Below are 25295 nucleotides of genomic sequence, written 5' to 3'. Positions count from 1 at the left end.
ATTAAATGATTCAGAAATACACTCTATACATTGTTAATGTGGTAAATAACTATTCTAGCTGCAAACATCTGGTTTGTAATGCAATATCTTCAGAAGTGTATAGAGGCCCATTTCCATCAACCATCACTCCAGTGTTTTTATGGTACTTTGTGTTTGCTAACTGTGTAAGAAGGCTAATGGATGGTTAGAATACCCTTGCAAACCCTTGTGCAAGTATGTTAACACAGCTGAAAACAGTTTGGCTGATTAGAGAAGCATAAACCGGACCTTCCTTTGAGCTAGTTGAGAATCTGGAGCATTACATTTGTTGGCTCCATTAAACTCTCAAAATGGCCTCCAGGGCAGAGTTGCAAAGAAAAAGCCATGTCTGAGACTGGTTAAAAAAATGAAAAGATTAATATGGGCAAAAGAACACAGACATTGGACAGAGGAAGATTGGAAAAAAGAGTTATGGACAGACAAATCTAAGTTTGAGGTGTTTGGATCACACAGATGAACATTTGTAAGACGCAGAACAACTGAAAAGATGCTGGAAGAGTGCCTGATGCCATCTGTCAAGCATAGTGGAGGTAATGTGATGGTCTGGGGTTGCTTTGGTGCTAGTAAAGTGGGAGATTTGTACAGGGTAAAAGGGATATTGAATAAGGAAGACTATCACTCCATTTTGCAACGCCATGCCACACCCTGTGGACAGCGTTTGATTGGAGCCAATTTCATCCTACAACAGGACAATCACCCAAAGCACACCTCCAAATTATGCAAGAACTATTTAGGGAAGCAGCAGGCAGCTGGTATTCTATCTGTAATGGAGTGGCCAGTGCAGTCACCAGATCTCAACTCCATTGAGCTGCTGTGGGAGCTGCTTGACCATATGGTGGGCATAAAGTGCCCATCAAGCCAAACCAACTTGTGGGAGGGGCTTCTGGAAGTATGGAGTGAAATTTCTCCTGATTACATCAGCAAATTAACTGCTAGAATGCCAAAGGTCTACAATGCTGTAATTGCTGCAAAAGGGGCATTCTTTGACAAAAGCAAAGTTTGAAGGAGAAAATTATTATTTCAAATAAAAATCTTTTTTTCAAACCTTGTCAATGTCTGGACTAGACATTAAATTCATTTGGCAACTCATTTGATTAATAAAAGTATGAGTTTTCATGGAAAGCACAAAATTGTCTGGGTGACCCTAAACTTTTGAACGGTAGTGTATATGTGTGTTACATATCTTCTTGCTGCACAATGTATATTATAGGGACAGTGTTGTTAGTGCTAAAGCCACTAGATGGGGATACAGAGTCCTTCGTCTAGTCACCCTGTTAATAGTTAACCATAGGAGGGGTTTGCTGGGGAGTAAGAGAATAGGACTTCCTAGTTTGGAGTCAGTTAGGCAGGAAACCCACAGTGCTCAGGTGTGCAATATGCACAAGCATCCCAATACCCTGTGACATTAAAGGAAAGGCCCAGCCATCCAGAAATAGTAAGACAGCTAAAGGAGTGACAGCGTCAGTGACAGGGGAAAGAGATTCCCAGAAAAGAAGACTGCAGAACAGGACACGGCAGGACAGGCAGCCAGGTCGCTCAAGATGTGGAGATTGCTAGAATGGGTAGACTCCCTTGGTGCCGGTGCGAAACAGATGAGGGATCCCCAGCGCGCTGTGAACCCATATGATGAGGATGACGGGAAAATGTACAGGATGGTACGACTTGACCTCGAGCCGTGTGTTAGGGAGAGAAGAGAAGGGAAAGATGCAGTAATGTACAATGTGGAAGCTGTCGCCAATGATGAAATTAATCTGCATGTGCTGCAAAGTTCTGAAAGTAAAGTTTTGCATTTTGAGTTATACTTGGACTGTGTCTCTGTTCATTCGCGTAAGGCCAAACGCGACCCAACGAAAAGGAGGGTAGGCCCCACGGGCGCCAGGAATGAAGAGGCATATGAGTTTTCTGTAAGGGGAGAAAAGGGTATATCTTGCCAGAGAAACCTAGCCACGACTACTGCCCTGGATGACCTTTACACATGCACAGCGCACACATCACACAAGCATAGCGCACACATCTTTCATGTCATACAAGCACAGCAGACACATCAGACAAGCATGGAGCACAGACTTGCAGAACACAAACAGAATATACAGTATACAGTATATATATATGTATATAGATATACTAGATGGTGGCCCGATTCTAACGCGTCGGGTATTCTAGAATATGCATGTCCTCGTAGTATATTGCACAGCCCATGTAGTATATTGCCCAGCCACGTAATATATTGCCCAGCCACGTAGTATATTGCCCAGCCACGTAGTATATTGCCCAGCTACGTAGTATATTGCCCAGCGACGTAGTATATTGCCAAGCCACATAGTATATTGCCCAGCCACGTAGTATATTGCCCAGTCACGTAGTACAGTATATTGCCCAGTCACGTAGTATATTGCCCAGCCACGTAGTATATTGCCCAGCCACGTAGTATATTGCCCAGTCACGTACTATATTGCCCAGCGACGTAGTATATTGCCAAGCCACATAGTATATTGCCAAGTCATGTAGTATATTGCCCAGCCACGTAGTATATTGCACAGCAATGTAGTATACAGCACAGAGCCACGTAGTATACAGCACAGACATGTAGTATACTGCCCAGTCACGTAGTATATTGGCCAGTTACGTAGTATATTGCCCAGCCACGTAGTATATTGCCCAGACACGTATGTAACAGGTTAAAAAAGACTTAAAATAAAAAATAAACATACTCACCTTCTGAAGGGCTCTTGTAGTCCTGGTGCCTGTGTGCGGTGCACGCGGCAGCTTCCGGTCCCAGGATTGGTATAAGCGCAGCACCTGTGATGACGTTGCGGTCACATGACCGTGATGTCATGGCAGGTCCTTCTCGCATAGCATCCTTAGCACCAGAACCTGCCGCTTGCACTGCCGAGGACAGCGCCACGTCGGAGGGTGAGAATAACGTTTTTTTTTTTGTAACATTAGATCTTTTTACTACAGATGCTGCATACGCAGCATCAATAGTAAAAACTTGTCCACACAGGGTTAATAGCAGCGGTTACGGAGTGCGGTACCCGCGGCCCATTACCACTGGCATTAACCCTGTGTGAGCGGTGAGTGGAGGGGAGTATGCGGGCGCTGGGCACTGACTGCAGGGGAGTAGGGAGGGACTAATCGGACTGTGCATGTCGCTGATTGGTCGCGGCAGCCATGACAGGCAGCTGGCAAGACCAATCAGTGACGTGGAATTTCCATAACGGAAGTTGCCGACAGACAGAAAGACAGACAGACGGAAGTACCCCTTAGACAATTATATATATATATGTATATATGTATATCAGGCAAGCACAAACACACAGCATGTGCACAATTATGTATGCACAAACCACTTGATAAACAAGTCAGTCACACTGCAAGGATTACTTGCCACTTCAAAGCTCATCAAGACCGTTCTTCATTTGGAAGTTTCAAAGCTCTGGCTGACAGCTAAGCCCTGCCCCCAGAAAGCATGATGCCCCTCACAGCCCCTGGAATAACATTATGCCCCACACTCAGTATGATGCCTCTACAGTTTCCAACAGAGTGCAATTCCCCCACACTCTCAATCAGTATGAAGCCCCTATAGTTCCCCACACAGTATTATCTCCCTACAGCCCCCATAAAATATGATGCTCCCAAAACCATCACACAGTATGACTCACCCACAGCCCCTCTTACGCAGACCGCAGTATAATGCTCTTGATGCCTCCAAGCCCTACAGACACAGGCACTTGCAGGACCTTTTCAGGCTCTACCTAGGCAGTGTCTACTATATAATTGTCTAAGGGTCACTTCCGTCTTTCTGTCCTTCTGTCTGTCTTTCTGTCTGTCACGCATATTCATTGGTCGAGGCCTCTGTCTCTCTCTGTCGCTGATTGGTCTCGCCAGCGGCCTGTCATGGCTGCCGCGACCAATCAGCGACGGTCACAGTCCGATTAGTCCCTCCCTACTCCCCTCCAGTCAGTGTCCGGCACCGGCTCCATACTCCCCGCAGTCCCTGCTCACACAGGGTTAATCCCAGTGGTATTGGACCGCATTATGCCACGGGTAACTCACTCCGTTACCGCCGCTATTAACCCTGTGTGTCGCCAACTTTTTACTATAGATGCTGCCTATGCAGCGTCAATAGTAAAAGGATCTAATGTTAAAAATAATAAAAAAATAAAAAATCATTATATACTCACCTTCCGCCACTTTTCCAGCTCCTCGCGACGCTCCGTTAACCGCTCCATGCAAGCTGCAGCTTCCAGTGGCAAGGATGGTATGCGACAAGGACCTGCCATGACGTCACAGTCATGTGACCGCGACGTTATCACGGGTCCTGCGCTACCAACCCTGGGATCGGAAGCTACCGAGTACACCGCACACAGGCGACATGACTACAAGGGCTCCCTCAGAAGGTGAGTATATGTTTATTTTTTATTTTTTAACCTGTGACATACGTGGCTGGGCAATATACTATGTGGCTTTGTGCTGTATACTACGTCGCTGTGCAATATACTGCGTGGCTCTGTGCTGTATACTATGTAACTGGGCAATATACTATGTGGCTTTGTGCTGTATACTATGTCACTGGGCAATATACTACGTGGCTCTGTGCTGTATACTATGTCACTGGGCAATATACTACGTAACTGAGCAATATACTATGTGGCTCTGTGCTGTATACTATGTCACTGGGCAATATACTACGTAACTGGGCAATATACTACGTGGCTCTGTGCTGTATACTACGTCACTTGGCAATATACAGGTCCTTCTCAAAAAATTAGCATATAGTGTTAAATTTCATTATTTACCATAATGTAATGATTACAATTAAACTTTCATATATTATAGATTCATTATCCACCAACTGAAATTTGTCAGGTCTTTTATTGTTTAAATACTGATGATTTTGGCATACAACTCCTGATAACCCAAAAAACCTGTCTCAAAAAATTAGCATATCAAGAAAAGGTTCTCTAAACGACCTATTACCCTAATCTTCTGAATCAACTAATTAACTCTAAACACATGCAAAAGATACCTGAGGCTTTTATAAACTCCCTGCCTGGTTCATTACTCAAAACCCCCATCATGGGTAAGACTAGCGACCTGACAGATGTCAAGAAGGCCATCATTGACACCCTCAAGCAAGAGGGTAAGACCCAGAAAGAAATTTCTCAACAAATAGGCTGTTCCCAGAGTGCTGTATCAAGGCACCTCAATGGTAAGTCTGTTGGAAGGAAACAATGTGGCAGAAAACGCTGTACAACGAGAAGAGGAGACCGGACCCTGAGGAAGATTGTGGAGAAGGACCGATTCCAGACCTTGGGGAACCTGAGGAAGCAGTGGACTGAGTCTGGTGTGGAAACATCCAGAGCCACCGTGCACAGGCGTGTGCAGGAAATGGGCTACAGGTGCCGCATTCCCCAGGTAAAGCCACTTTTGAACCATAAACAGCGGCAGAGGCGCCTGACCTGGGCTACTGAGAAGCAGCACTGGACTGTTGCTAAGTGGTCCCAAGTACTTTTTTCTGATGAAAGCAAATTTTGCATGTCATTCGGAAATCAAGGTGCCAGAGTCTGGAGGAAGACTGGGGAGAAGGAAATGCCAAAATGCCTGAAGTCCAGTGTCAAGTACCCACAGTCAGTGATGGTGTGGGGTGCCTTGTCAGCTGCTGGTGTTGGTCCACTGTGTTTCATCAAGGGCAGGGTCAATGCAGCTAGCTATCAGGAGATTTTGGAGCACTTCATGCTTCCATCGGCTGAAATGCTTTATGGAGATGAAGATTTCATTTTTCAGCACGACCTGGCACCTGCTCACAGTGCCAAAACCACTGGTAAATGGTTTACTGACCATGGTATTACTGTGCTCAATTGGCCTGCCAACTCTCCTGACCTGAACCCCATAGAGAATCTGTGGGATATTGTGAAGAGAAAGTTCAGAGACGCAAGACCCAACACTCTGGTTGAGCTGAAGGCCGCTATTGAAGCATCCTGGGCCTCCATAACATCTCAGCAGTGTCACAGGCTGATTGCTTCCATGCCACGCCGCATTGAAGCAGTCATTTCTGCCAAAGGATTCCCGACCAAGTATTGAGTGCATAACTGAACATTATTATTTGATGGTTTTTTTGTTTGTTATTAAAAAACACTTTTTTTTTGATTGGATGGGTGAAATATGCTAATTTTTTGAGACAGGTTTTTTGGGTTATCAGGAGTTGTATGCCAAAATCATCAGTATTTAAACAATAAAAGACCTGACAAATTTCAGTTGGTGGATAATGAATCTATAATATATGAAAGTTTAATTGTAATCATTACATTATGGTAAATAATGAAATTTAACACTATATGCTAATTTTTTGAGAAGGACCTGTACTACGTGGCTGGGCAATATACTACGTGGCTGGGCAATATACTACATCACTGGGCAATATACTACGTGGCTGGGCAATATACTACGTGGCTGGGCAATATACTACGTGGCTGGGCAATATACTACGTGATTGGGCAATATACTACGTGCCTGGGCAATATACTACATCACTGGGTAATATACTACGTGGCTGTGCAATATACTATGTGGCTGGGCAATATACTACGTGGCTGGGCAATATACTACGTGATTGGGCAATATACTACGTGCCTGGGCAATATACTACATCACTGGGTAATATACTACGTGGCTGTGCAATATACTATGTGGCTGGGCAATATACTACGTGCCTGGGCAATATACTACATCACTGGGTAATATACTACGTGGCTGTGCAATATACTATGTGGCTGGGCAATATACTACGTGGCTGGGCAATATACTACGTGATTGGGCAATATACTACGTGCCTGGGCAATATACTACATCACTGGGTAATATACTACGTGGCTGTGCAATATACTATGTGGCTGGGCAATATACTACGTGGCTGGGCAATATACTATGTGATTGGGCAATATACTACGTGCCTGGGCAATATACTACGTGGGCTGTGCAATATACTAAGAGGACATGCATATTCTAGAATACCCGATGCGTTAGAATCGGGCCACCATCTAGTGGTAAATAAAAGACTTCTCCACCGGCTTTTTGCCTCAACATTCTATTCAATTGTACCTGGGTCCTGAGGAGGTTCTATGCAACATTCTTTTAATTGAGGGGCACAGGCAATGAATGTATATGTCCCTTTCTCAGTCCGTTGGCTCAGATCTATACTAGGGGTTGAGACGTTGCTTCTGTTCCTGGATTTGTACTGCAATAATAATCCTTGGATGCTGAAGCCACCTTCCTTCATTCAGTCCTTTGGCAAGTGAAGGCACAAATTATGCAGATAAAATTTTCATTTAACTTTAGTGAAAAGTCATCAGTTAATGCTTCGCAACATTCACATTCAGAATAGCATATTCAGCAGCTGACTAATCCTACTAAGGTGTAAAAAGGAGAAATTCAGGAAATCATTTGTACCTACTACATAATTTCCTAAGGGTGGTAGACAACAATGACTGATTGCAGGTGTACTAATGTCAATTAATAGTACTTACTGTATATACCTGAACTACACACATTTATTTGTTATGTAATGTTGGTATACTTGTGTAAGATTTGTGTCCTAATATTTTATGTACTGCTGTTTGTATTGCTGCTGTAATAAAGTAATTTCCCCTGGGATCAATAAAGTGTATCGTATCGTATCGTATCGTAAATGGTGATGTGCGACATATACATTTTCAGTGCCTCATTGCAAGAAGAAGTGTCAATTTCATGATTCAATCAACAGTTTATAGTCCTCCTCATTGTAGATAATAATAGATTGTGCTCATATGAACTAATCAGACATATAAGTAATAAGTGGTCCTCCTTTTATTTTATAGAATTCTGGTTGACAATTTATCGCAGCTAACGGGCAGTCCAAAGGAAACAAGAATAAGACAGCAACGATCCACATCAGATTATGACTACACCAAATATCATCCAATGGAAGAAGTAAGATAGCCTTTACTAATGATCATGATCATAATAACCAACTGAAGCAAGAGCAACTTAATAATATACAATACAATAATCTTTATTTTTATATAGCGCTAACATATTCTGCAGCGCTTTACAGTTTTGCACACATTATCCTCACTGTCCCCAATGGGGCTCACAATCTAAATTCCCTATCAGTATGTCTTTGGAATGTGGGAGGAAACCGGAGAACCCGAAGGAAACCCACGCAAACACGGGGAGAACATACAAACTCCTTGCAGATGGTGTCCAAGGTGGGATTAGAACCCAGAACTCAAGCGCTGCAAGGCTGCAGTGCTATCCACTGAGCCATCGTGCTGTCCGAACATAACTTAGTTTTGTTCAAAGAAGAAATGAAGGTGAATATTTATGACAAATTTAATACAATAGGTAATCTTTGCTGCCATGAATTAACCCCTTCCTGATGAGGATAGTCTTTTTTTTATAACATACATAGTAACATAGTAACATAGTTAGCAAGGCCGAAAAAAGACATTTGTCCATCCAGTTCAGCCTATATTACGTCAGAATAAATCCCCAGATCTGCGTCCTTCTAAAGAACATAATAATTGTAAGATACAATATTGTTGCACTCCAGGAAGACATCCAGGCCTATCTTGAACCCCTCGACTGAGTTTGCCATCACCACCTCCTCAGGCAAGTAATTCCAGATTCTCACTGCCCTAACAGTAAAGAATCCTCTTCTATGTTGGTAGAAAAACCTTCCCTCCTCCAGATGCAGAGAATGCCCCATTGTGAAAGTCACATTCCTTCGTCTAAACAGATCCTCAGAGAGATATTTGTATTGTCCCCTTATATACTTAACCCCTTAGTGACAGAGCCAATTTGGTACTTAATGACCAGGCCAATTTTTGCAATTCTGACCACTGTCACTTTATGAGGTTATAACTCTGGAACGCTTCAAAGGATCCCGCTGATTCTGAGATTGTTTTTTCGTGACATATTGTACTTCATGTTAGTGGTAACATTTCTTCGATATTACTTGCGATTATTTATGAAAAAAACGGAAATATGGCGAAAATTTTAAAAATTTTGCAATTTTCAAACTTTGTATTTTTATGCCCTTAAATCAGAGAGATATGTCATGAAAAATAGTTAATAAATAACATTTCCCACATGTCTACTTTATATCAGCACAATTTTGGAAACAAAATTTTTTTTTGTTAGGGAGTTATAAGGGTTAAAAGTTGACCAGCAATTTCTCATTTTTACAACACCATTTTTTTTTAGGGACCACATCACATTTGAAGTCATTTTGAGGGGTCTATATGATAGAAAATAATGAAGTGTGACACCATTCTAAAAACTACACCCCTCAAGGTTCTCAAAACCACATTCAAGAAGTTTTTTAACCCTTTACGTGCTTCACAGGAACTGAAACAATGTGGAAGGAAAAAATGAACATTTAAGTTTTTTTTGCAAACATCTTAATTCAGAACCATTTTTTTTATTTTCACAAGTGTAAAAACAGAAATGTAACCATAAATTTTGTTATGCAATTTCTCCAGAATACGCCAATACCCCATATGTGGGGGTAAACCACTGTTTGGGCGCACCGCAGAACTTAGAAGTGAAGGAGCGCCGTTCGACTTTTTCAATGCAGAATTGGCTGGAATTGAGATCGGACGCCATGTCACGTTTAGAGAGCCCCTGATGTGCCTAAACAGTGGAAACTCCCCACAAGTGACACCATTTTGGAAACTAGACCCCTTAAGGAACTTATCTAGATGTGTGGTGAGCACTTTGAACCCCCAAGTGCTTCACAGAAGTTTATAACGTAGAGCCGTGAAAATAAAAAATCGCTTTTGTTTACACAAAAATGATCTTTTCGCCCACAAATTCTTATTTTCACAAGGGTAACAGGAGAAATTAGACCACAAAAGTTGTTGTGCAATTTCTCCTGAGTACGCTGATACCCAATATGTGGGGGTAAACCACTGTTAGGGCGCACCGCAGAGCTTGGAAGAGAAGGAGTGCCGTTTTACTTTTTCAATGTAGAATTGGCTGGAATTGAGATCGGATGCCATGTCGCGTTTGGAGAGCCCCTGATGTGCATAAACAGTAGAAATCCCCCAACAAGTGACCCCATTTTGGAAACTAGACCCCCCATGGAACTTATCTAGATGTGTGGTGAGAACCTTGAATGCCCAAGTGCTTCACAGAAGTTTATAATGCAGAGCCGTGAAAATAAAAAATATTTTTTTTTCCACAAAAAAGATTTTTAGCCCCCAAGTTTTTATTTTCATAAGGGTAACAAGAGAAATTGGACCCCAAAAGTTGTTGTCCAATTTGTCCTGAGTATGCTGGTACCCCATATGTGGGGGTAAACCACTGTTTGGGCGCACGGCAGAGCTCGGAAGGAAGGAGCGCCGTTTTGGAATGCAGACTTTGATAGAATGGTCTGCGGGTATTATGTTGCGTTTGCAGAGCCCCTGATGTACCTAACCAGTAGAAATCCTCCACAAGTGACCCCATTTTGGAAACTAGACCCCCCAAGGAACTTATCTAGATGTGTGGTGAGAACTTTGAATGCCCAAGTGCTTCACAGAAGTTTAGAATGCAGAGTCGTGAAAATAAAAAATATTTTTTTTTTCCACAAAAAAGATATTGTAGCCCCCAAGTTTTTATTTTCACAAGGGTAACAGGAGAAATTGGACTGCAATAGTTGTTGTCCAATTTATCCCGAGTACGCTGATGCGCCATATGTGGGGGTAAACCACTGTTTGGGCGCACGGCAGAGCTCGGAAGGGAAGGAGCGCCTTTTTGGAATGCAGACTTTGATAGAATGGTCTGTGGGCATTATGTTGCGATTGCAGAGCCCCTGATGTACCTAAACTGTAGTAACCCCCCACAAGTGACCCCATTTTGAAAACTAGACCCCCCAAGGAACTTATATAGATGTGTGGTGAGAACTTTGAATGCCCAAGTGCTTCACAGAAGTTTAGAATGCAGAGTCATGAAAATAAAAAATATTTTTTTTTTCACAAAAAAGATTTTGTAGCCCCCAAGTTTTTATTTTCACAAGGGTAACAAGAGAAATTGGACCCCAGAAGTTGTTGTCCAATTTATCCCGAGTACGCTGATGCCCCATATGTGGGGGTAACCCACTGTTTGGGCGCACGGCAGAGCTCAGAAGGGAGGGAGCACCATTTGACTTTTTGAGCGCAAAATTGGCTGTCTGGAACGCTTCAACGGATCCCGCTGATTCTGAGATTGTTTTTTCGTGACATATTGTACTTCATGTTAGTGGTAACATTTCTTCGATATTACTTGCGATTATTTATGAAAAAAACGGAAATATGGCGAAAATTTTTAAAATTTTGCAATTTTCAAACTTTGTATTTTTATGCCCTTAAGTCAGAGAGATATGTCATGAAAAATAGTTAATAAATAACATTTCCCACATGTCTACTTTACATCAGCACAATTTTTGAAACAAAATTTTTTTTTGTTAGGGAGTTATAAGGGTTAAAAGTTGACCAGCAATTTCTCATTTTTACAACACCATTTTTTTTTAGGGACCACATCACATTTGAAGTCATTTTGAGGGGTCTATATGATAGAAAATAATGAAGTGTGACACCATTCTAAAAACTACACCCCTCATGGTTCTCAAAACCACATTCAAGAAGTTTATTAACCCTTTACGTGCTTCACAGGAACTGAAACAATGTGGAAGGAAAAAATGAACATTTAAGTTTTTTTTGCAAACATCTTAATTCAGAACCATTTTTTTTATTTTCACAAGTGTAAAAACAGAAATGTAACCATAAATTTTGTTATGCAATTTCTCCAGAATACGCCAATACCCCATATGTGGGGGTAAACCACTGTTTGGGCGCACCGCAGAACTTAGAAGTGAAGGAGCGCCGTTCGACTTTTTCAATGCAGAATTGGCTGGAATTGAGATCGGACGCCATGTCACGTTTAGAGAGCCCCTGATGTGCCTAAACAGTGGAAACTCCCCACAAGTGACACCATTTTGGAAACTAGACCCCTTAAGGAACTTATCTAGATGTGTGGTGAGCACTTTGAACCCCCAAGTGCTTCACAGAAGTTTATAACGTAGAGCCGTGAAAATAAAAAATCGCTTTTGTTTACACAAAAATGATCTTTTCGCCCACAAATTCTTATTTTCACAAGGGTAACAGGAGAAATTAGACCACAAAAGTTGTTGTGCAATTTCTCCTGAGTACGCTGATACCCAATATGTGGGGGTAAACCACTGTTAGGGCGCACCGCAGAGCTTGGAAGAGAAGGAGTGCCGTTTAACTTTTTCAATGTAGAATTGGCTGGAATTGAGATCGGATGCCATGTCGCGTTTGGAGAGCCCCTGATGTGCATAAACAGTAGAAATCCCCCAACAAGTGACCCCATTTTGGAAACTAGACCCCCCATGGAACTTATCTAGATGTGTGGTGAGAACCTTGAATGCCCAAGTGCTTCACAGAAGTTTATAATGCAGAGCCGTGAAAATAAAAAATATTTTTTTTTCCACAAAAAAGATTTTTAGCCCCCAAGTTTTTATTTTCATAAGGGTAACAAGAGAAATTGGACCCCAAAAGTTGTTGTCCAATTTGTCCTGAGTATGCTGGTACCCCATATGTGGGGGTAAACCACTGTTTGGGCGCACGGCAGAGCTCGGAAGGAAGGAGCGCCGTTTTGGAATGCAGACTTTGATAGAATGGTCTGCGGGTATTATGTTGCGTTTGCAGAGCCCCTGATGTACCTAACCAGTAGAAATCCTCCACAAGTGACCCCATTTTGGAAACTAGACCCCCCAAGGAACTTATCTAGATGTGTGGTGAGAACTTTGAATGCCCAAGTGCTTCACAGAAGTTTAGAATGCAGAGTCGTGAAAATAAAAAATATTTTTTTTTTCCACAAAAAAGATATTGTAGCCCCCAAGTTTTTATTTTCACAAGGGTAACAGGAGAAATTGGACTGCAATAGTTGTTGTCCAATTTATCCCGAGTACGCTGATGCGCCATATGTGGGGGTAAACCACTGTTTGGGCGCACGGCAGAGCTCGGAAGGGAAGGAGCGCCTTTTTGGAATGCAGACTTTGATAGAATGGTCTGTGGGCATTATGTTGCGATTGCAGAGCCCCTGATGTACCTAAACTGTAGTAACCCCCCACAAGTGACCCCATTTTGAAAACTAGACCCCCCAAGGAAGTTATATAGATGTGTGGTGAGAACTTTGAATGCCCAAGTGCTTCACAGAAGTTTAGAATGCAGAGTCATGAAAATAAAAAATATTTTTTTTTTCACAAAAAAGATTTTGTAGCCCCCAAGTTTTTATTTTCACAAGGGTAACAAGAGAAATTGGACCCCAGAAGTTGTTGTCCAATTTATCCCGAGTACGCTGATGCCCCATATGTGGGGGTAACCCACTGTTTGGGCGCACGGCAGAGCTCAGAAGGGAGGGAGCACCATTTGACTTTTTGAGCGCAAAATTGGCTGTCTGGAACGCTTCAACGGATCCCGCTGATTCTGAGATTGTTTTTTCGTGACATATTGTACTTCATGTTAGTGGTAACATTTCTTCGATATTACTTGCGATTATTTATGAAAAAAACGGAAATATGGCGAAAATTTTTAACATTTTGCAATTTTCAAACTTTGTATTTTTATGCCCTTAAATCAGAGAAATATGTCATGAAAAATAGTTAATAAATAACATTTCCCACATGTCTACTTTACATCAGCATAATTTTGGAAACAAAATTTTTTTTTGTTAGGGAGTTATAAGGGTTAAAAGTTGACCAGCAATTTCTCATTTTTACAACACCATTTTTTTTTAGGGACCACATCACATTTGAAGTCATTTTGAGGGGTCTATATGATAGAAAATAATGAAGTGTGACACCATTCTAAAAACTACACCCCTCAAGGTTCTCAAAACCACATTCAAGAAGTTTATTAACCCTTTACGTGCTTCACAGGAACTGAAACAATGTGGAAGGAAAAAATGAACATTTAAGTTTTTTTTGCAAACATCTTAATTCAGAACCATTTTTTTTATTTTCACAAGTGTAAAAACAGAAATGTAACCATAAATTTTGTTATGCAATTTCTCCAGAATACGCCAATACCCCATATGTGGGGGTAAACCACTGTTTGGGCGCACCGCAGAACTTAGAAGTGAAGGAGCGCCGTTCGACTTTTTCAATGCAGAATTGGCTGGAATTGAGATCGGACGCCATGTCACGTTTAGAGAGCCCCTGATGGGCCTAAATAGTGGAAACTCCCCACAAGTGACACCATTTTGGAAACTAGACCCCTTAAGGAACTTATCTAGATGTGTGGTGAGCACTTTGAACCCCCAAGTGCTTCACAGAAGTTTATAACGTAGAGCCGTGAAAATAAAAAATCGCTTTTGTTTACACAAAAATGATCTTTTCGCCCACAAATTCTTATTTTCACAAGGGTAACAGGAGAAATTAGACCACAAAAGTTGTTGTGCAATTTCTCCTGAGTACGCTGATACCCAATATGTGGGGGTAAACCACTGTTAGGGCGCACCGCAGAGCTTGGAAGAGAAGGAGTGCCGTTTAACTTTTTCAATGTAGAATTGGCTGGAATTGAGATCGGATGCCATGTCGCGTTTGGAGAGCCCCTGATGTGCATAAACAGTAGAAATCCCCCAACAAGTGACCCCATTTTGGAAACTAGACCCCCCATGGAACTTATCTAGATGTGTGGTGAGAACCTTGAATGCCCAAGTGCTTCACAGAAGTTTATAATGCAGAGCCGTGAAAATAAAAAATATTTTTTTTTCCACAAAAAAGATTTTTAGCCCCCAAGTTTTTATTTTCATAAGGGTAACAAGAGAAATTGGACCCCAAAAGTTGTTGTCCAATTTGTCCTGAGTATGCTGGTACCCCATATGTGGGGGTAAACCACTGTTTGGGCGCACGGCAGAGCTCGGAAGGAAGGAGCGCCGTTTTGGAATGCAGACTTTGATAGAATGGTCTGCGGGTATTATGTTGCGTTTGCAGAGCCCCTGATGTACCTAACCAGTAGAAATCCTCCACAAGTGACCCCATTTTGGAAACTAGACCCCCCAAGGAACTTATCTAGATGTGTGGTGAGAACTTTGAATGCCCAAGTGCTTCACAGAAGTTTAGAATGCAGAGTCGTGAAAATAAAAAATATTTTTTTTTTCCACAAAAAAGATATTGTAGCCCCCAAGTTTTTATTTTCACAAGGGTAACAGGAGAAATTGGACTGCAATAGTTGTTGTCCAATTTATCCCGAGTACGCTGATGCGCCATATGTGGGGGTAAACCACTGTTTGGGCGCATGGCAGAGCTCGGAAGGGAAGGAGCGCCTTTTTGGAATGCAGACTTTGATAGAATGGTCTGTGGGCATTATGTTGCGATTGCAGAGCCCCTGATGTACCTAAACTGTAGTAACCCCCCACAAGTGACCCCATTTTGAAAACTAGACCCCCCAAGGAACTTATATAGATGTGTGGTGAGAACTTTGAATGCCCAAGTGCTTCACAGAAGTTTAGAATGCAGAGTCATGAAAATAAAAAATATTTTTTTTTTCACAAAAAAGATTTTGTAGCCCCCAAGTTTTTATTTTCACAAGGGTAACAAGAGAAATTGGACCCCAGAAGTTGTTGTCCAATTTATCCCGAGTACGCTGATGCGCCATATGTGGGGGTAACCCACTGTTTGGGCGCACGGCAGAGCTCAGAAGGGAGGGAGCACCATTTGACTTTTTGAGCGCAAAATTGGCTGTCGTGTTTGGAGACCCCCTGATGTACCTAAACAGTGGAAACCCCCCAATTCTAGCTCCAACCCTAACCCCAACACACCCCTAACCCTAATCCCAACCTGATCCATAATCCTAATCACTAACCCTAACCATAATCACAACCCTTACCCCAAAACAACCCTAATGTCAACCCTAACCATAACCCTAATCAAAACCCTAAATCCAACACACCCCTAATCCTAATCTCAACCCTAACCTCAAACCTAACCCTAATCCCAATACACCCCTAATCACAACCCTAATCCCAAACCTAACCCTAATCCCAAGCGTAACCCTAATGCCAACCCTAACCCTAATACCAACCCTAATCCAAACCCTAACCCTAATCCCAGATCTAACCCTAACTTTAGCCCCAACCCTAGCCCTAACTTTAGCCCCAACCCTAACCCTAGCCCTAAGGCTACTTTCACACTTGCTTCGTTTGGCATTCCGTCGCAATCCGTCGTTTTGGACAAGAAACGGATCCTGCAAATGTGCCCGCAGGAAGCGTTTTTTGCCCATAGACTTGTATTGCCGACGGATCGTGACGGATGGCCACACGTCGCGTCCGTCGTGCACTGGATCAGTTGTGTTTTGGCGGAGCGTCGGCACAAAAAAACGTTCAATGAAACGTTTTTTTGTACGTCGCATCCGCCATTTCTGACCGCGCATGCGTGGCCGTAACTCCGCCCCCTCCTCCCCAGGACATAGATTGGGCAGCGGATGCGTTGAAAAACTACAGCTGCTGCCCACGTTGTGCACAATTTTCACAACGTGCGTCAGTATGTCGGGCCGACGCATTGCGACGGCCTCGTACCGACGTAAGTGTGAAAGAAGCCTAACCCTAAATTTAGCCCCAACCCTAACCCTAAATTTAGCCCCAACCCTAACCCTAAATTTAGCCCCAACCCTAGCCCTAACCCTAGCCCTAACCCTACCCCTAACCCTAGCCCTACCCTTAACCCTACCCCTACCCCTAACCCTACCCCTAACCCTACCCCTACCCCTAACCCTACCCCTAACCCTACCCCTACCCCTAACCCTACCCCTAACCCTACCCCTAACCCTAGCCCTAGCCCTACCCCTAACCCTAACCCTACCCCTAACCCTACCCCTAACCCTAGCCCTAACCCTACCCCTAACCCTAACCCTACCCCTAACCCTAACCCTACCCCTAACCCTAATTTTAGCTCCAACTGCTGTTCTCCTGCCGGCCGGCAGATGGAGACAGATGGCGGGCGCACTGGGCATGCGTCCGCCATGTTCTTCTGCCGGCGGCCAGGAGGAGCAGCAAGAGGATCCAGGGACACAGGTGAGTATTGTAGGGTCCCCGAATCCCCCTATTTCTCTGTCCTCTGATGTGCGATCACATCAGAGGACAGAGAACACTTTACTTTTTTTTTTTTTTTTGCGGTCGCCGGTAAACAGTTAATTACCGGCGATCGCAAAACAGGGGTCGGTAATACCGACCCCGCTCATGCTCTTTGGGGTCTCGGCTACCCCCGGCAGCCGAGACCCCAAAGATTCTCCCGGTGCCGGCCGGCGCTGACTGATCAGGCAGAGGGCATCGCGCACACTATATGCATCATCGCGCCCTCTGACCTGAACAGTCAGAGCGCATAGACGCCGGGAAGACAGAGCGGCGCCGGGAAGATGGAGCGACGCCCGGTGGCTGGAACGGGGACAGGTAAATATGACATACTTACCTGGTCCCGACGTCCGGCTCCCTCTGCCTGTCCCACGGTCTTCGGTGCCGCAGCTTCTTTCTCTATCAGCGGCCACCGTTACCGCTGATTAGAGAAATGAATAGGCGGCTCCACCCCTATGGGAGGTGGAGCCGCCTATTCATTTCTCTAATGAGCGGTCCCACGTGACCGCTGAAGAGGGGAAGAAGCTGCAGCACAGAAGACCGTGGGACTGCAGGGACAGTGCCAGGATCGCTGGGACTAGGTAAGTATACCTCAGCGCCCTCACCCCCTCACCCGCCGACCCTGCCACCCACCTTGACTCGAGTATAAGCCGAGAGGGGCACTTTCAGCCCAAAAATTTGGGCTGAAAATCTCAGCTTATACTCGAGTATATACGGTACGTCAAATTACCTGGAATGGCAGCAGATATGTAGCAAGGAAAGGTTTTAGTTTAGGTAATGCGCTTTCTCCTAGTGTTTTCAAACAACATTCTACTCCTAAATCCTGGTTGTCCACTACTGGTTTTTACAAATGTGCTGGTAATCTTTGCAATGTGTGCGTTTACGCACTTGATGAAACTAAATCTATTAGTTCTTTTTCCGGTTTTTCACAGAAGGTTATGTCTTTCATGAATTGTGATACACAATATGTAATTTACTGCATCTGTTGTTTGTCGTTGGTTGCACTACAGAAAGATTAAAAAACACATAGCTGAACATTTAGCCAATATTCAAAACAAAAATGTGTCTTACGCCTGTGCCTCAAAACACTTTGTGAATATTCACCAAGGAGACGTCACACATTTTGCTTTTTATACATTTGAAAAGATTTTTAATCCTATTCAGGGTGGAAACAAACAAACTATTGACTTCAAGGGAGGCATTCTGGATTCTAGAGCTGGACACGAGATATCTGATGGGCATGAACTCAAGAAATTATTTATTTTATATTTGTTGACATGTGTTTTTTTCCCCTTCGCTGATGTGTTTGCATCCACATCTTGTGCATATGTAATTAATCATTTGTCATCTGTGATTGGTTGTTCATTGATATTTCTTCTGGCTGTGATTTTAATTGTATATCCTGCATGCACCTGAAACGCGTAAGGCTGTTCATGTTTTTAATATGGCTTGCTATACCTAAATAAAGCTTTTTCATTTTTTCATCAGTGGTGTGCCGCTATCCTCTCAATTTACTGTTGCATGGTGTTAATCAGGATCAGTTTGTATGATGGCAGCTATGTACTGACTACTATTTAACATCAGTGTAAATGTGATTTTGCAAATTCTGAACACAACCACATCTTATAAGAGAGTGCTCACACTTAAGCAACTACATTATTTTAATTTCGCTACTTCATTTCCCACCCCGCCTTCCCCTCAAAATAATTTCAGATTGTTTCTCAATGAATTTGTACAGATTATGGGTGAATTTCATGCAGGAAAAAGTCCTGACATGATTAATTTGTGAAAAATGGCCTGCAGTAAAAGCCAATAAAAATCTTTACCCCTTTTAATATAAAAAATTGAAGGGAACCACCGATCACAGAGAATTCACATTGGGCATGTGAACCAAAGTTGATGGACTTGAGCTATGGAAATGTAACAGATGCAAGAAAAAGTTTATAATCAGTGGGAAAAACACATTTTTCCGATACAGGTAACATTTATTGTTTCTTTACTTCCAGATTTACGACTGGATCAATCTAATGACAGAGAAGCACGGTGATCTGGTAACTCAGCACAACTTGGGCTTCACCTACGAGTCCAGGCCAATTCATTATTTAAAGGTTGGTCCTAGTATAAAATCTAACTTCTATCATCTTCTGTTTTACTAGTTATTAGGATAGAATATATTTCTATTGATAAAAATATTGAACTTTTGGTGAACATATGTTTTTGCATCGTCAACCATCAAATTAACTGGTAAACAACTGAAAACAAAAAGTTTGAACCTGACCTATGAAACTTAGCCTGAGCCTTACCTATGGCACGGAGCCCACTTCATACTAAGCAGACGCTAGCAGTGTTACATAGCTGGCATCTGCCCATCACTACAGCGACTGGAGCTTGCCTGTAGTTAGTCACTTAAACGCTGCTGCCCATCTCTATCAGCTGCATTTAAATTATGTAATCACTGGGAAATTATGTGTTACCATGGCAGCCAGGGGCCTGCTGAAGGGCCTCATAACGGCCATCTTGGTCCTCCTGTGAGGATCTTTATAGAGGAACCACAATATCACTATAAACCACAATACTGTGATGCTGCATGCTATTGTATAAGTGATTGAATGATCACAGGGTCAAGTCCCATACAGGGCCAAAAAAAGAATTACTCCAAAATGTTTAAAAAATATGTTTATATGTATAAAAAAAATTCCACCTTCAAAAATAAAGAAATTATTTAAAAAATAAACATATTTGGTATTTTCATGTCAGGAAAAGTCAAATATATCAAGATATACAAACACAAAAAGACAACATTTCACTTTCTTAAACATTTAGGTTTATTAAACTTTTGTATTGACCAACAGCACTCTAGTTGTTCAATATTAAAATTAATCATCAAAAATACAAGTTGCCTAATTGTGCACACAGTATACATTATGATGGGCCCACAGTTTCCAACACACAGTGTGATGCCCCACAGCCCCCTATATTTAGTATGATGGGCCCACAGTAGTCCTATACATGGTATGATGCACCCATAGCCTCACTGTATGCTGGACCCAATAGTCCCCACACTGTATGATGGCTTCCACAGTAGTCTCCACATTGTATGATGGCCCTCACAGTCGTCTCCACACTCACTATATCATGCCCCCCAAAATAGTCCCCACTATGCATGATTGTACTCATAGTAGTCCCCACAATGTGTGATGACCCCACAGTATGATGCCCCAAAGCATATCCCACACAGTTTGATGGTCCTCAAGGTAGCCCAGACACTGTATAATGACCCACTCTTTACGAAGACCCCACAGAGGCCACCGCACTGTATGTTGCCTCTATAGTCACCCTACAGTTATTATTAGCATTAAAAAAAATCATATCCTCACCTAACTCCAGTTCATGGCATATCTGGTGTCAAACAGTAGCAAGAAGCGGGCCGATTGACACAATATTGCCATCGTGCCAAGGCATGCACAAAACGACAGTCTCAAAGTGACCAGCTACCTACAGAACAAGGTGTAGTGCATGTTGTTAATGTTAAGGTACAACATATGAGATTGTACATTGATACATTTGGTATAAGATTACTTGGGTAGACTACAGAAATATCTGGGTAGGTCTTGTATTTATATAGTTTTCTAGTAATGTGTTACAAATGGAAGCAATGAAGCAAAATGTATTCATATCTAAAAATTATAATGCTTACTGCTTCTTTTTTAGTACTATTTTAATGGTGTTAAGGGATCACCTGGTGAGGTGGACTATCTAAACTGTATATCAGAGTGAGCAGCACAGCCTGGAGGCAATGATGCTGTGGAGTAGGACTTGCCAAAAGGCATGCAGATCAGTGATGAGGGTATGCAGGGCAGCAGGTGGGCAAGTGAAGATAGACTCATTAGATTCAGCTGAGCCAGGTGTGTGGATAGTATAGGAACAGCAGAGATATGTAGGCAACTGGTATCTTTGTGCAGGAGTGCAGATAACCACAGACATACCAGAGATCTATATGCAAAGTGGAATTTGGCTTGCAAAAGTGCAGTTATGCACGCAAATAGCAGAGATGCAGAGGCAAACTGGAACTTGCTTACAGAGATGCAGTTAGACACAGGAATAACAGAGATGTCTAGACAAACTGGAACTTGCTTACAGAGATGCAGTTAGAGTTGAGAGTGCAATAAAGCCAGAAGTTGCTAGACTAAACTTGTAACTAGTAGCTGATTGCTGGACTGCAGACATAAGTAGCTGGGAAGATAAATAGATACTTCATTGGATCACTTAGGCTGGTTTCACATTTGCGGTTGTTGCCGCAGCGTTTGTACCGCATATAAACGCATGCGTCGTGTATTCCTATATTTAACATTAAAAAGCATGCGTTTTTTTTTGTTCGCGTTTCGCCGCGTTTGACGACGCATGCTTCGTCTCGTCGTTTGCGGCTTGGCGCGGAAATGCAACATGTAGTAATTTTTAGAGGCATCTATTTGCCGCCAGGAAACGCATGCGGTCGATTGCGCAAGGTTTGCGTCAAAAAAACGCATTGCTGTCTAGGTAAACGCATGCGTTTTTAAGCACATGCGTTTGGTTGCGTTTTTGAACACATGCGTTTCAATTGAGAAAAACATGTCTAGACACTGATAAGCCACCCCCCACCATCAAGGTGATAAAAGGGAGGGTGTGGACAGTTGCATGTCACTTCTCACCAGACTCTGAAGCAGACGAGACACAGACAGGCTACATCTTGGAGGATAACAAGACCCTGAACAATGTGAGTATATCCTAGCCAATGCCTTTATTTTCTATTTTCTGTCTCTACATGTCCTAATTTCTGCCATTTCTTTCTTTCTACATGCATCAGAATGTCTTCTTCGGATTCTTCATCTGGTGAGGAGTTTCGGCCAGGACAGTCGGAAGTGGAGCATGTCAGTGAGGTGAGTATTTGCCTCGTCAGATTGGTAAGTATTCACTTTCACATCGACACATGTGACAATTTGATTTTTCCTTTTTTTTTAGAGCTCTTCTACTGCGGCAGAGACAGGGCAGGAGCAGCGGAGTCAAGGTCCGGTGGAAAGACGGCAGCGGGTACGTATACAAAGCTTACTGTCCTCAGTGTAATATTCTTGAATCTTCCTTTCTTTCCACTCGTATTTCTTTACTTTTTTTTCTGGAATCCTTTTGTATGTTGACTTTCCTATTCATGCCATTTCTCAGCATCTTTTTTCTTTCTTTTCCTTATGTAATTGAGCAAACTTTAATGACTTTCTTTAATTTTTCGGTTTCACAACGGGATGATGATCTGATAGAGAATGACCTCCTTATCACCCTGGTCCAGGAGCAAGTCCCGTTGTGGGAGAGCCGGGATCCACTGCACTCGAACAACATCACGATCCGGCGGTTATGGAATGAGGTGGCCCAAGCGATGTGGGATGGCTGGAACAACACCCCGACATGGGTCCGAACTGCATTTGGTAAGTATTGCACTGCAGTGTGAAGCAGCAGAGACCTTGGCCGTGCTCACTCAACTGTGTGTAATGAGAGAAACTCTCAGGAGTCTCTCTCATCACACACAGTTGTGTGAGCACAGCAAAAAGTCCATTTTCTGACCATAATGTTTTTTTTAACAGTGGGCAAAGTCAAAACACGTTGGCGTTCGATGAAGGACCGCTTCAACAAGGACGTGCGTCAAGAGAGCCGTGTTCCCAGTGGTTCAGGAGCAAGGATCAGACGCTACAAATACCATCGCGTTCTGTAATTTTTAAGACCGCGGTCCTTGTCCAGAGAACGTAAGTATTTATCACGTGCATTAGGTTGTATTGTATTGCCATAATCTGTATTTTTAAATTCCACAGGATTTTGCGTCTGGTAAATTTTTGATAATAATTTTCTTTTTCCTTTTTTCACAGCACATACAGCACGACTGTCGGTCCAGGTTCTGGAGCGGTCCTTCATCCGACAGCCACGGGCCTGTCCCAGCCATCCAGCAGTGCAGCAGCAAGTGGGCCTTCCACACTAACTGGAGACCAGGGAGTTGGTCCATCAGGTCTTCCCCTTCCGCAGTCCTCTTCCACTGCCCCCTTTTTTTGGAGCTCATCCCGGAAGCGGCAGAGGGCTTCAAACAATTCACTCATGCCCGAGTTTTTGCACTTGAGCTCGGTTTTACACGACGCAATCAAGGCTTTGGGTGACCGAATGGATGTTTCACATAACCTCTTAAATGCACGTATCCAGGAGGTCACCAAAAGCCTTGATCAAGTGAAAACCGACCTCCAGAGGCCAGCACATCATTTTTTTAATCAAATTGAGCAGGGCATGTTGGAACACCTTACTCCTGATCTCCAGCTGAGTGTCATGCAGGCCTGCAATGCTGCTTACGTGCAGGCTATGCAGCAGAGTCGGTATTTCCAGCAGACAGTGGGGGCATATCCACCTGTGCCTTCACTGTCATGATTGTCCTCAATGCCGACCTATGCTGCATCCCACTGCACGGCCATCTCAATTCCTTCCACAGCCAGACACCACTACAGCACCACCATGCCGAGTGCAATTGGATATCCCACCACCACCACCACCATGACCACCGCTGCTCCTGCTTGGACCTCCTCCACTGACACCACGATGCAGCAGGACCCTGGCATGGCCTTCCGTACCGCCACCACCACGATGCAGCAGGACCCTGGCATGGCCTTCTGTACCGCCATCACCATGATGCAGCAGGACCCTGGCATGGCCTTCTGTACCACCACCACCACGATGCAGCAGGACCCTGGCATGGCCTTCCGTATTGCCACCACCATGATGCAGCAGGACCCTGGCATGGCCTTCCGCTCTACAAGCGCTATGGACTCTGGCATGGCTGCACGCTCTACGAGCACTATGGACTCTGGCATGGCTGCACGTTCTACGAGCACTATGGACTCTGGCATGGCTGCACGCTCTACGAGCACTGTTGTGAATTCTGTTGTTAAGCTCCCTCCTGTGGTCATGAATGGTACTTCGCCTGGTTCTGTCCATGGGCTTCCTCTGGTGGTTGTGAGTGGTTGAGGTTGAGGTTGAGGTTCCTTCCACAGGTGACGAGGTTAATTCGTTAGCTGGCTGCTCTATTTAACTCCACCTAGATCTTTGCTCCATGCCACCTGTCAATGTTCCAGTATTGGTCTAGTTCGCTCCTGGATCGTTCTTGTGACCTGTCTTCCCAGCAGAAGCTAAGTTCCTGCTTGTTTTTCTCTGTTTGCTATTTTTCTGTCCAGCTTGCTATTTAATTTGTTGTCTTGCTTGCTGGAAGCTCTGGGACGCAGAGGGAGCGCCTCCGCACCGTGTGTTACCTTTCCTATCCTCTGTCTGTTCAGTAAGTCGGGCCTCACTTTGCTAAATCTATTTCATCTCTGTGTTTGTAATTTTCATCTTTACTCACAGTCATTATATGTGGGGGGCTGCCTGTTCCTTTGGGGAATTTCTCTGAGGCAAGGTAGGCTTTATTCTTCTATCTTTAGGGCTAGCTAGTTCCTTAGGCTGTGACGAGGCGCCTAGGGAGCGTCAGGAGCGCTCCACGGCTATTTCTAGTGTGTGTGATAGGATTAGGGATTGCAGTCAGCAGAGTTCCCACGTCTCAGAGCTTGTCCTGTATTATTAGTAACTATCAGGTCATTCCGTGTGCTCTTAACCACCAGGTCCATTATTGTCCTCACCACCAGGTCATAACAGTACAGGTGGCCAAAAGTACTAATGCATCTCAATAGAGGGATAAGAGAAGTTCTGAGACCATTTTTTTTTTCTTTGCACTGTGTTTTGTCTCTCTTTTCCCCTTTACCTCTGGGTGGTTCAGGATACAGGTGTAGATATGGACATTCAAGGTCTGTTCTCTTGTATGGATTATCTCACTGCAAGGGTACAAAACATTCAAGATTTTGTGGTTCAGAATCCGATGTTAGAGCCTAGGATTCCAATTCCTGATTTGTTTTTTGGGGATAGATCTAAATTTCTGAATTTCAAAAATAATTGTAAATTGTTTCTTGCTTTGAAACCTCGCTCCTCAGGTGACCCTGTTCAACAAGTGAAAATCATTATTTCTTTATTACGTGGCGACCCTCAAGACTGGGCATTTTCCCTTGCGCCAGGAGATC

At 43.4% G+C, this 25295-nt stretch overlaps 1 protein-coding gene across 5 annotated transcripts in view; it reads left to right on the top strand.

The window, feature by feature from the left end:
- Positions 1–25295, top strand: part of CPO (carboxypeptidase O) — a 600072-nt gene that overhangs the window by 514608 nt on the left and 60169 nt on the right. For all 5 annotated transcript variants that reach the window (XM_069733693.1, XM_069733695.1, XM_069733697.1 and 2 more), the window contains 2 exons: positions 7896–8007; positions 19197–19298. In XM_069733693.1, the coding sequence (XP_069589794.1) occupies positions 7896–8007; positions 19197–19298 (214 nt within the window). The remainder of the gene's footprint in view (positions 1–7895; positions 8008–19196; positions 19299–25295) is intronic.

Source organism: Ranitomeya imitator, chromosome 7 (genome assembly GCF_032444005.1).
Source record: "Ranitomeya imitator isolate aRanImi1 chromosome 7, aRanImi1.pri, whole genome shotgun sequence".
Taxonomy (NCBI): Eukaryota; Metazoa; Chordata; class Amphibia; order Anura; family Dendrobatidae; genus Ranitomeya; species Ranitomeya imitator.
This window is presented reverse-complemented; position numbering and strand designations above follow the sequence as displayed.